This window comes from Trachypithecus francoisi, unplaced genomic scaffold, assembly GCF_009764315.1.
Source record: "Trachypithecus francoisi isolate TF-2019V2 unplaced genomic scaffold, Tfra_2.0 Lachesis_group4, whole genome shotgun sequence".
Lineage (NCBI taxonomy): Eukaryota > Metazoa > Chordata > Mammalia > Primates > Cercopithecidae > Trachypithecus > Trachypithecus francoisi.
In genome coordinates this window covers 144,887,183-144,899,918 of record NW_022681469.1, presented here as the reverse complement: position 1 = coordinate 144,899,918, position 12,736 = coordinate 144,887,183, and the positions used below count along the sequence as shown (strand labels likewise).

Sequence of the window (12,736 nt, the reverse complement as noted above, 5' to 3'; positions counted from 1 at the left end):
GATCTGACCGCCAGGGACACATCCCCGTGTGTGTTTACACTGCCGTGTGCAGCTTTCCCACGATCTTTCCAGGGGAAGCACAGGGAGACAGGGAAGTATTGTCCGCAAGGATGGGCGCCTGCATGGGTTTGGCCACCCCCTTTAGGCCTGGTGGCTGCCCCCAAGCATCCTCTTTGGCTCTCCTCGGGGTTCTTTGGAGACAAAATGCCCTTTGCTTTGGAAACAGACATATTCTCCTCACTTAGGTAGCTGTCACCTCCCATTTTTATTTCTCCTTATTTTGCCTGATAAAAATTTTTAGTTCTGTAAATCAACCATCATCAATTTATTAGATTGTTGGTTTTGGTTTTGGATTTTTGTTTTTGTTTTTTCCTGTAACTACAGAAAGACATTTTTCTCTGAATAAACGTTTCAACAGAAGTCATTGATTTGTTTTCCTTCTGGAAAATCCATTTTCGATGAATGAACCTCTTTTTGGAAAGCAAACCTAACAGTTTTTGTTGCATGTTCTTGGTTTCTCTCTTTTTCTACCATGGGGAGACATGAGGGCCATGTATTGGTTCACATGTTGCTAGCAGCATTCCCTCCCAGACAGGGACAAATGGGAACTGCTCCACACTTGCTGGTGGTGCCAAGTCTGAGCTTTCTGGCAGCCACGGGGAGAAAATTCCTTTCCTTCACAAGCTCTGGCTTTAAATGTGTTTTTACCAAGGAATCCTTTCCTTGTGATGTCAAAACCAGGACCGAGCACGAATCAGCTCCAGAATTTGCTTCTGCATGCCAGTCGGGGCCCATATGAGATGCGTGCCCATGGCAACAGTTGTTCTTTGTAGACGGAAAGTCTTTTCTGCATTCTTAGATCACTTTGACTCAGAAATGCTTTTGCCTTTAACTTCATTCCTTCCTTCCAAGATGAAACTTTCCTCAAGATTCCAGTCTGGCTGCAGGAGAGGAGGGTAGGGTCTTAGGACGACAGAACTGCCCTGTGGTCAATTCCATAGCGTGTTAATCTGCACCGTTTTGGCATCAGTTCACACTTTGACCCTGCTGTACATTTGTTCTTCTTGTTTAGTCCATGATTTAATAAGGTTAGTTTCCCATGGCCACCACCGTCCTGTGACAGTTTCTGAGGAGGTGCCTGGGAAGGGACGTAGCTGTCATGAAAGGGAGCAGTGCGGCTTCTCCAGGCACACGCTGCTCTAGAGTATGCTGAGTTCTTCCCGCTGCACCTGGAACCACTGTGTTCACACAGTGAGGGAAGCGACTTTTCCCTTTCTGGGGGACGGTGCTGCTATGGAAGATGCTGTGAAGGAGGCGTGTGCGTACGTGCCTGCGTGCATGTGTACGTGTCCGCAGCGGGTGCTGGAGGATGGAGTGTGTTTTCTTCCCTGCCTTCACATGTAATTCAGTTGACAAGAACTATTCCATGATGTGGTGCGTGCAGGCTTCAGCGTGAAAGATGAGTATGTACGTACAGTCTCGCTGTGCATCACGGCCCCTCCCACAGTACACAGCACCATCGTTTCTGACAACCAAGTTTGATGTCATTAGAAAGCTTCCGTCTCGGCCGGGCACGGTGGCTCACACCTGTAATCCCAGCACTTTGGGAGGCCAAGGCGGGCAGATCACGAGGTCAGGAGATTGAGACTGTCCTGGCTCTAGCATGGTGAAACCCCGTCTCTACTGAAAATACAGAAAAATTGGCCGGGCGTAGTGGCAGGCACCTGTAGTCCCAGCTACTCGGGAGGCGGAGGCAGGAGAATGGCGTGAACCCAGGAGGCAGAGCTTGCAGTGAGCCGAGATTGTGCCACTGCACTCCAGCCTGGGCGACACAGCGAGACTCCGTCTCAAAAAAAAAAAAAAGCTTCTATCTCTGTGCCCTCTTTGGTCATCCACCTCTTTCAAGTTCTTTTTCCTTTGTTTCTTGTTATAGTCTTTTCTTTACAACAATTGAAATTTATTAATTTAAGGGCAAAATCATTTGCTGAGAGTGTTATGGACTCATTCCTTAACATCTGGTTGATGCCAAATTCAAAAGAAGTATATAAAAATAAGTATTGACCTGAACTCCTCATGCTGTGTATCTTAAGACCTCTTATGAATCTGGTAGTGCATAAAAGAGAGATTTAAATTTAGTTTCCTTCCTGACCTCGTCTCTGTTCATTATGTTTAAAGAATAGAAAGTTGAACAAATCTTGCATTTGGTTGTAAAGCTACCATGAATTTCCCACCTGTTGCATCTCACATGTGATACTTTGCCCTGCAGAGAGGTGCTTGGAAGACCATGAGCTGGTGGTCCAAGTGGAGAGTACCATGGCCAATGAGAGTAAATTTCTATTCAGGAAGAATTATGCAAAATACGAGTTCTTTAAAAATCCCATGGTGAGTCTTACATCTTCAGGTTTGGGGTTTGGGACTCTTGACATCTTGAAGTTTATACTTGGGTTTCATAGTATCAGATTAGAAAGTGACTGAGAGGCATGACGTAGCATATGGGTTTGAGAGTCAGAGTTGCAATTTAATGAAGCAATCCTTGCTTGAAACCCAGTCTCATGCTTCACTAAATGTGCCTGGGACTGGCTGAAGATAGAAGTCTCCTTCTTCAAATAGACACAGTGTCAAGGGGGTTAGTCTCTAAGACAGGAGCTGGGGGAGACTGGATGTTTTCTGTTATTTTGAAAGTTCTCAGTTACACTGATCAAACACTTAGCAGAAGAAGAACTCATTATTCTCTGCACATAGCAAATACATTTTGCGATCATACGTGGAAGAATAACTAGAGAAATCAGTGCGATTGGTGGTGGCTTGAGCTGGTCACCTTGATCTCTCTTCTGTTTTCTTTCTTTGGGAAAGAAGGCACTTGTCCTGTGGGAGCCAGGATAGGGAGGGCACCTCCTGGCTCCTGGGGTACTTCCTGTCATCCGGAGTCATGGGGCAGAGCTGTGTCAGCGGGGGAGAAGACCCAGGGTCGTTTCTGACTCTGATAATTTAGCTGCTTTTTTATTCCAGAGTAAGAAATTTGAAGACTGTTTTTGGGAATGCAGCAGAAAAGGCTTTTCTCGTGACTGGGCTCACCTTTTAGTTTCAGGAATTCTTTATCTCGCTCTGTGCACTTGTGCCACTGGGCTGGGATGCTGGCATCGCTCTTTGCCCTGGAACATGCTGTGAGACATGCATCCCTTAGTAAACATAGGTAGTATTCCATACTCGTAACCAACATTTCAGAAAATGAAATACAACCTTTTGAAGGAGCTGTTTCTTCTGTGTGATAGGAGAATAAAAAGGACTGCCATTTTAAATACAGTTGTACATAATTGTATTGGTAGGAATAGTTTTAAAATTGACATATCTATATGACATACCTTCCCTCACTTTGAAGCTAACCTTTCACGTATTTGTTTTTTCCCATTTTCTTAGAATTTCTTCCCAGAACAGATGGTTACTTGGTGCCAGCAGTCAAATGGCAGTCAAACCCAGCTTTTGCAGGTACTGGGCCAAAATAGACCTCTGCTGAAATAGACTTTCTAAATAGAAATCCTCTTGGAACTGAATGGCAACATTGTAAAAAACCTGAAGAGATTGCATCTTTCATCGTTTATAACCTTGGCTCTTAAGGGGGTTTAGAGTAACCAGAAATTTAAAAAGTTTACTTGGAAAATCTGTGTGTAGCTGGATTCGTTCTAAACCAAACAGGCACTTACACACAGAATGCCCTTGCTCTGACTTAGAAGAGTCCAGTGATGCCACTGCTGAGTGTGGGCCGTGGGGTGCATGGAGAAACCCCAGTTTCAGGGCTCCCCAGCTCCTTTCTGAGCAGGCGTCCCAGGTCAGGCCATCGCCCAGCTGCTTGGAAATCTCCGCAGAAGCACTGAGTCTATAGTAAAAGATGATCGGGTTACCACAACAGACTTTTACAAGTAACTTGCCATACATTACAAATAAAGAAACCTGCTTTAATTGTCCTAAAGTCTGTTCTAAGAAAATCTGGTCTCTCCCCACCTCCTCTTCCAGTGGAGGGAGCCACCAAGGCCTCTGTGCCCAGCTGTCACACACGCTCCTCCAGGGAAGCTGAGAGTGGGGAATGGGAATGTTACAGCTACACCCTAAAAATGTGCCTGTGTACATGTCAAAAGTGAGAGAATGAACCATTTCCTAAGGCCACCAACAATATCCAATGACGTATTACATGTAAGAGAAACTACTAAAATTTAGTTCCTACAGAATTCTGCTCATAAGCCCTTCTTTTGCTATGTTGTTATCACCAAATTTGTTTCAGCATCTAAAAGATAAGAGCTTCAGAGCTCTGTTCTGGTGGTGTCTTCAGAAGCCCTTCTGACCATAGCATGTGGCTGCTCTGGTGAGAGGTGTCAGCGCTAAGGTACCACCTGTACACAGTGAACAGTGAAATGGCACATTCTGTTTTAACTTGCCTTGACTTTGGGAGGACTCATGTGCTTTGTGACGATGTGCCGTGATCTCTTGAGACTCAGGAAGGACTGACCCAGGTGCACTAGGGCTCTGTCTGATGTGCCTTTCCCACCTGGGGGAAAAGAGCTTTGTCCCCTCCCAGTCTAGTAGCAGGACCTGCCAACGTCACCTCCCCAACTTTGCTCCGTGACCTGGCCCTCGGCCTGTCTTCCCTTTGATGAAAAGCATAGTTTCTTCTCTTTTTTTTGTTTGTTTGTTTTTTGTTTTTTTTTTGATAAAGGCTTTATTCTTCAGGCTGCCTGTGGGAAGAGTTAGCTGGAACAGGGAGACATCACCAGGATGTCCTGCACCTGGGTGCATCACTTGCAGACAAATGACACCTTTTATGTGACCCTTGACTGGAGGGGTGCCTGGGTAGAAGTGGCCACTACATGCTCACCCTCCCCAGAGCCCCAATCACTCAGTCGTGGCACTTGCTCTTGCCCTCAGTCTGATATCAGACTGGATCCTTCAGTGCACTCTCTTATAGGGAAATTCGTGACTCGTGTTATCACCAGTGTTAGAAAGGTCCATTTGCTTGTGTGTGTTTAAATACAAATTATGTTCTATGCAACACCAATTGAGATGGGATTTTAAGACTTTGGAAAGGAGAACACTCTCCGTTTGATCAAAAAAAGGAGTCTTTTAATAATTCAGAAAATGTCAGTTATGCTAATAACATGTCTGCTTTAATTATTTTAGATTAGCATTATGTAATTTTTAAAATTTGTTCTTCAACAGAATTTTCTGAACTCCAGTAGCTGTCCTGAAATTCAGGGGTTTTTGCATGTGAAAGAGCTGGGAAAGAAATCATGGAAAAAGCTGTATGTGTGTTTACGGAGATCTGGCCTTTATTGCTCCACCAAGGGAACTTCAAAGGTGAGCTTTAAAACTTGCCACCACCAGCCCTGATTCTGCCCCAGTCACTGCCCGCGGGAGTCCTCAGAGTGAACCTGGGCTTCATTTTTACATGCACCTTAGACTCCTCCAAGCTCAGGACAACTTCTTAATAAGCTAATTGTGCAACAGCTAAACTTGGAGTCACAGGTTTCCTGGTCTCCCTCAGAAACTAGGTAATAAATAATACATACCTAAGAACCCCACCTGCCCAGCCCCACCCCCACTGTGGGTTGGTAGCAGACCCCCCTGGCTGCCCCATCACTTCAGACACTGGCCTAGTTCTCATAAGTTGGGATTTAAGCTAGCTATAAAGATGTTTGATAGATTATTGCCACCCTAATGCCAGTGTAACTTTATGTATCAGATATTTTATGAAATAAATTGCAGGTTTGCATGTATCCGCAGTGAGAAGAAGGTGGGAGATGGAAAACAGCTGCAGGCCCTCAAAAGACAGCTGGTAGCATTGAGGGCTTAGGCCTCCTTCGCTCCCATGTACACTCTTGCCTGCTCTCTTCTCGTGCTGTCCACATACATCCTGTGGCAGGAGCCATGTCCATTCAACGTGGCTGAGCACTTACCATCTGAGGGCTACAGTCTCTTTCACTCTGGCCAGCAAAGGGGAAAGGGAGCTGGTGGGACCCTGGCACAGGTGTTGAGCATCAGGCCAACTCTGGGAAGTCAGCAGCTGCCGACGCATGGGCCAGAGAGAAGTGGGGTCATCTGCAGAGAGGGGCTTTGGTCTGACACAGGGCATGGTAGCGTCCTGACCTCCCAGCTGTGCTGTGTGGCCCACTCAGCATCCTCGTGTGTGCTGAAGTCGGGAGATTATTTCCTAGACCAGGAAACAGAGCTGGGCTGGAGAGTTGAGGAGGAGGGGTAGGACAAGCTACCAGTGGGAAAACCCAGGGTACGTTTGGACTCTGGATGCACAGCAAACCAAAGGCAGATAGGCCCTGTGCTCTTAACTCTGACCTTTGAGTTATAGATTTTCTTTCTTCTGCTTTTTATCTTGAATATCTGGTCATGGAGCTTTGATTTGGCAGAAGTATCAAATACGTTCCAACAGTCTTGTGTGTCTGAGAATTGGGGAAGTGGGTGTTTTGGGTGAGACTGGGTGAATTTGGTTTTAGTTTAGCACTTATTACACCTCATGTGATAATCATATGTAATATGTAAAGTGTCATCGGGGAAAGTGCTTATAAGTGTGCAGAGACTGCCCTCTGTCTACCGGAGGTGAACACATTTGCCCTTTGCTGGGCTTGAGACTTTAACCTGGCCATTGTTGTCACAGGAACCCAGACACCTGCAGCTGCTGGCTGACCTGGAGGACAGCAACATCTTCTCCCTGATCGCCGGCAGGAAGCAGTACAGCGCCCCTACAGACCACGGGCTCTGCATAAAGGTACCCCCGAGCTGTCCACAGACGGCACGCATGCTCAGCAGCCCACCGGAAACTGACTACTTCTCTTGCCCAGCACTTGATTGTTGCTTCTGTTGTCATCAACAGAAACATAGTTTCACACTGGATTTCTCCATTCCTGTAAAAACATCTTTTGTATACACTTGCTGCTGTCAGTCCTTGAGTAGCTCAGAAGCTCAAGGACAAGCAAACAGGGATATACAGTGTGGCCAGTGGGCTCAGTGTTTTAGGGAGGGTGGCTTTTGGCTTCCAAGAGTGGGCTGTGGCTGTAGCCCAGTACTAGTAGCTGGAACGGGAGGCAGGGCAAGGGAGGGGACCCCCAGCCTGTCACCTGGGTTGCCTGCATGGTACTGAGTGAGCTGATGGCTTCTGTGTGGGCCTCTGGCTGTGGGGGCAGTCAGATAGGAATGGACACAATGCTGCCCACCCTCTGCATGCACACACACACGTGCACACACATCTACATGCACATACCACATGTGCATTCCTACATGTATAGATATACACCTGTGTGCATACACATACATTATCCACACATGTACATAGACACACATACACATGTACACACACCTGTGGGCAGAGCCCACTCCTCTTCCCCTGATGAGGTTGTGATGGTATTAATAATCATAATGGTAGATGATATTTACTGAATGCTTACTGTGCATGAGATGTTCCACTAACAGTTTTACATCCATTATCTTATTTAATCTTCATAGCCCCTTGTGGGATAGGAAGTTGGCCACATTGCCCACATCCAGTAGCCAGTGAATAGTTGTGCTTGGAGTTTGCGCCGTAGTAGGCTGACTTACGAGCCATAGCCCAAGCCGCATCCCAAGAACATAGAACACAGGGAGCCCCTCCTTAGGAGAAAATTTCTTTCCAAAATATCACTTCACACCTTGCTCAGGGAATACTCTTTCCATTGTAAGTAATAGGCGTCTAATTCACACCAGCTAGAGGCCCAAGGCAGCCTCAGGCGGGGCTGGAGGTATGAGCAGCAGCTGGCACGCTCCCTTCCCACCAGCCCACACCAGCCATGCTTGCATGTCTGCAGACGCAGTCTCTGCTTGCTTCTCTCATAGCACCAGCCGAGCACAGGGTAGTCACACCTGTCCCTCAACCCCTCTAGATTCTTGAGAGGGAGAGCTGGGGCCGTGTCCAGCATTGTTTCTTGAGTCTGAGGTCAGGGGGTTCCTGTGGAGATGCAGGTCAGTTTATCCCTGCAACAATTCTCCTCCCTCACCAAAGGGCCCTGCCTCTGGAGGGGCACCTGTCTTCTCCCCATGGTGCCTGCACCTGCCTCGGGGTCCCTTCTTCCCCTTCTGTCTCCTTCTCCAGAGCCAACATCAGTCTCCCACTCTGGACCTTCTACTTGGGGTCTGATCTTTGGACTGCTCAGACATCAGAATCCCTGAGCTCCTCAGGGGTTTCCCCTCTTGGCTACGCTCTGCAGCCACCCCTCCTCTCAGTGGCCTGGGGGCAACTTTAAGATCTCTCCTTCTGTAAGTCAGAAGGCAGGTTCTCCTCCCATAGAATCCAGTCCCCCGACAGAGAGGCCTCTTCCTCTTTGTCCTGTTGTGCTAACCATGTTACGTTGTCTTGTGCTACTTTGTTTTTCTGTCTTCTCTGAAGTTCCCGAAGGATGGCTTATTGTTTAGCTAAGTGGTACACAACCTGGGGCCAGTCCATGATAGGCACTTAATAAAGACTTGTCAGGAAGGTGGATGAATGAACACTTAACACACAGGTGTGTGTGCATCTGCTGTGCTCCTTGCTAGGGGGATCTCCAGCTGGTTGTCTCTGGTTTGTGTCAGATGCAGCCCTGCCTTGACAGAAGCTGTTTCTGACTTCCTGTGTAACACTAACAGAACTTTCTTTTACCTCCTGTAGCCAAACAAAGTCAGGAATGAAACTAAAGAGCTGAGGTTGCTCTGTGCAGAGGATGAGCAAACCAGGACATGCTGGATGACAGCGTTCAGACTCCTGAAGGTATGTGACATCTTGCAGTTTGTGTTGAGTGCACATCTCTTCGTGAAAAATTGGCATCTGGACCTGCCAGAATAGACAAAAGTCAGAAGGCAGGTTCTCCTCTCATAAAATCCAGTCCCTCGACAGAGTTAGAGGCCTCTTCCTCTTTGTCCTGTTATGCTAACCACCTTACGTTGTCTTGTGCTAGTTTGTTTTTCTGTCTCCTCTGAAGTCCCCAAAGGATGGCTTATTATTCAGCTAAGTGGTACACAGCCTGGGGCCAGTCCATGATAGGCACAATACTTTGTCTGTTCTGGCAGGAAAATGCTCGTAACTTTTCTGCTGTTTTGTCACAATATTTTATTTATCAAATGTAGTTAAGCATCTTTCTAAACAAGATCTCAGGAGCTTTTAACAGAGGGCCTAATATTAAACAGGTTAGAGCTAGGTTTTCCAGATTCAGTACTTACTGACACTTTGGGTGGAATAATTCTTTGTTGGAGGTCTGGGGGACACCCAAGCATTGCAGGCCACTTAGCTGTGTGGCATACCTGGTCTCTGCCTGCTAGATGCCAGTCTCACGCCTGGCCAGTTGAGATGACCAAAAATGTCTCTAAATGTTGCCAACTATGCCCTGGAGCCAGAGGGTGGGGAATTGCCCCTGGTTGAGACCACTGGATTAGAAGAATAGGATTTGAAAAATCAGAACCAGGGAGAAAGGAAATAGTACATGAGGTGTTAATTATTTTCACGACTGAACCAACTCTCAGGTTCCCAAAAAGCCAGGACCATGAAGTAAACATGATGAATTACACAGCTCACTGTAGCTCCTCAGCGGAGACAATACCTCCTGACTGTAAGTTCTAAAGGAAATGTATCACGTGGAACTGCATATGGAGTAATGCCCTTGACAGCAATTTCATGCTAACTGCCAGAGTGATTTCATATGACTGTTTATTGTAATCACTTTGGATTTCCCACAGTGTTCCTGTGCACACATACCATATCCCACATGTCTGGAATTAAGTCTGCAGAGTCCTTGTGAGTTGCAAGTTAGCTGGCCCAGATGAGCTTGGCTAAAGTCCAGGGGTCTCCATAGGAGATGTTCATTTGGAGCCGATGGATACGATGGTCTAGGGATTGCTTTACAAAAACTCCCAGCCTTCATTGAACTGTAGTGGCCTTTTATCTGGTTCAGAGACTGAAGGTGGAGTCAATTAAGGAGATGGAGGAGCTGAAGGAAGCATAGCTCAAAACTTTCCTGGAGGTGCTGCAGATCCAATTCTGAATGTAGTCCTGTTGTTGTGGCCATTTGGCAGGTAGCACTTTGCACCCAGTAATCCACAGATTCCGGAGACATTAAGGATACATCCTAGTGCCATTTTATAGGAGGCTGGGGCCCAGACCAAAAGCTCCACAGATTGGCTTCCTGTGTCTCTCTCCCAGAACCTTATTTTATGTTTCCACTGATAACAAAAAGAATTATGAAAACCAAAATTTTATGAATTCATAATGGAAGAGGAAATGTCCATGTTAATACATCATAGATCATAGACCACTCCTGTTATAAGCCAGTTTTCAGTGTGTAAGGGTCACCAGTGGGAACTGGTCACACAGGTGACATAATGTCCATCGAGGGCAGTCTTCTGCATGGACCTCCAGAAGGAATGAGATTGCTCTTTGTGTTCTGTTGTGGAAAAATTACTAACAATTAAAAAGCAAAATACAGAACAGTATATAGAGAGAATGCTACATTTGTGTGAAGGGAACAGGAAAAATTAGAATATTTGTATTTGATGGTATGCTCGTGAACATTCTGTGAGACTGCAGGAGAGAAGAAAGAGGTTGCTTAGTAGGGAGAGGAGATAGGAGAGGCAGCTGTGCAGACAGGGGGCAGCGGCCACAGGTGATCTTTTAAAGGTGTCTGTATATAGTTGAAATTTTAATCTGCAAATGAATGATCTGTTTTGGAAAAGGCAAAAAAAAAAAAAAAAAGGAAAAAGGAAAGTGGTAGTATACTCCAAGAAGCTATGAATTCTATTACTTTGGGTAATACATAATAAATCCAGGTAGTAGGTTCTTAACCACTGTTTCTTGGGTGTCTCTCCTTTGTTGCACTAACGTAACGAGCCACAGGAAAGGATGTGGGCAGAGTGACTAATGCAAAACGAACTGACTTTATTGTTGTCAGTGTTAACAATAATGTGTTATGCCGGGCGCGGTGGCTCAAGCCTGTAATCCCAGCACTTTGGGAGGCCGAGACGGGCGGATCACGAGGTCAGGAGATCGAGACCATCCTGGCGAACACTGTGAAACCCCGTCTCTACTAAAAAATACAAAAAACTAGCCGGGCGAGGTGGCGGGCGTCTGTAGTCCCAGCTACTCGGGAGGCTGAGGCAGGAGAATGGCGTGAACCCGGGAGGCGGAGTTTGCAGTGAGCTGAGATCCGGCCACTGCACTCCAGCCCCGGCGACAGAGCAAGACTCCGTCTCAAAAAAAAAAAAAAAAAAAAACAATAATGTGTTACATAATATTAAGATTTTTTTGAGCATCTGCTATGGGCCAGGCATTCTTGATCACTTTACTGTTTGTGACAGCTCAGTGACATGCATATTATCATCATCATTATGTGGATGACAAAACTGAGGCCCAAGCTGTGGCTGCTGCGATGTGGCAGAGCCGGGTCAGAGCCCTGACATACTGGCCCCAGAACCCCTTTCCTCACTACCATGCTTTGCTGCCCTCCCTAGAGCCGCCTGGAAGCTGCAGTCAGTTCTGAATGCATTCCTTTTGTCCCTGCCACTTTGCAGGGAAGCACTTTGCGTCCAGTGATACATAGATTCTAGAGACATTAAGGATATGTCTTAGTACTATTCTTATAGGAGGCTGGGGAGCCAGACCTGACAGGAAGATAGCAGTGACGGCCTCGGGGCCAATCTCAAGTGGAGTGCAAGTGACATGTTTCTGCCTCAAACAGCCATAGGATTGTAATGCAGTCGAAATGCCATTTCAGTCTTGTCGGCACGGATTCATTACCCACTATACAGAAATGATACCTGGATAGAGTTAGGGACAGTGGAGAGGCAACTCTTTATGACTCCAGGGTCTCCATGTTGACACTCGTTCTAAAACAAGGCATCCCGTGTGTGTGCTCTGCCTTCCTCCAGAAGAGGACACAGGACACTGGATCCCCTTTTAGAGGATAAGAGGGTCTGAGGGCTGAAGCTGACAGGGCCCTTTTACTATTTACTACAAACAGCATCTTCATATCAACCATGGAAAGGCAGAGCTGGATTGTTATTTTGAATTAACCTAGGACCTTCTTACATCTTTACCCACACAGATACACTTTCTTGAAAAAAATAAACAAATCTTATAGCTTGGGTCTACATAGGAGAAAGCTGGCCTAGCTATACTTAGCTTTTCAGAAAGATGCTCTTAGTAGATAGCACCAGCAGATAATCTTTTGTCTCATTCCTTCCTGTTACATTATTTGTTAGGTAATTTCTTGGATGCTATAGGAGCTATGCAAATAGCATTAAAACTTTGCAACAATTATTTATTACCATCTTTCCTCCTTTCTCTGTCTTCTAGAAGTCTCTTAATCTGCTGTAGAAATTCATCCCCAAGAGGGAGGTCTTGCCTCATCCACGCAAGAGTCCCTAGTACTGGTTGCTTTGGTTTTACATGACCTGATGTTGAAAAGGCAATAAACGCAGCATTAAAACTTTGCAACAATTATTTATTACCATTTAATCTCTTCTGTCTACACACACCCATAGATGTAGATATATACATGCAAACGTGAATAAAATAAAATGTGTATGTTAATTAGGTGCCCAAAATTGCGAATATTTGTATCTTCCTGGTATGTCAATTCTAAGACATGAAATATACTTTATCATCTCTAGCAGTGCTCCTTGCCCCAGAGTCTAATCTGGTTCATATTAATTTATTTAACGCTTTTTACCTCAGCTTTGC

At 46.0% G+C, this 12,736-nt stretch overlaps 1 protein-coding gene across 10 annotated transcripts in view; it reads left to right on the top strand.

The window, feature by feature from the left end:
* GRB10 (growth factor receptor bound protein 10) overlaps positions 1–12,736 on the top strand; it is a 202,023-nt gene that overhangs the window by 169,518 nt on the left and 19,769 nt on the right. For all 10 annotated transcript variants that reach the window (XM_033194324.1, XM_033194321.1, XM_033194327.1 and 7 more), the window contains 5 exons: positions 2,267–2,382; positions 3,418–3,486; positions 5,209–5,346; positions 6,659–6,769; positions 8,678–8,776. In XM_033194324.1, the coding sequence (XP_033050215.1) occupies positions 2,267–2,382; positions 3,418–3,486; positions 5,209–5,346; positions 6,659–6,769; positions 8,678–8,776 (533 nt within the window). The remainder of the gene's footprint in view (positions 1–2,266; positions 2,383–3,417; positions 3,487–5,208; positions 5,347–6,658; positions 6,770–8,677; positions 8,777–12,736) is intronic.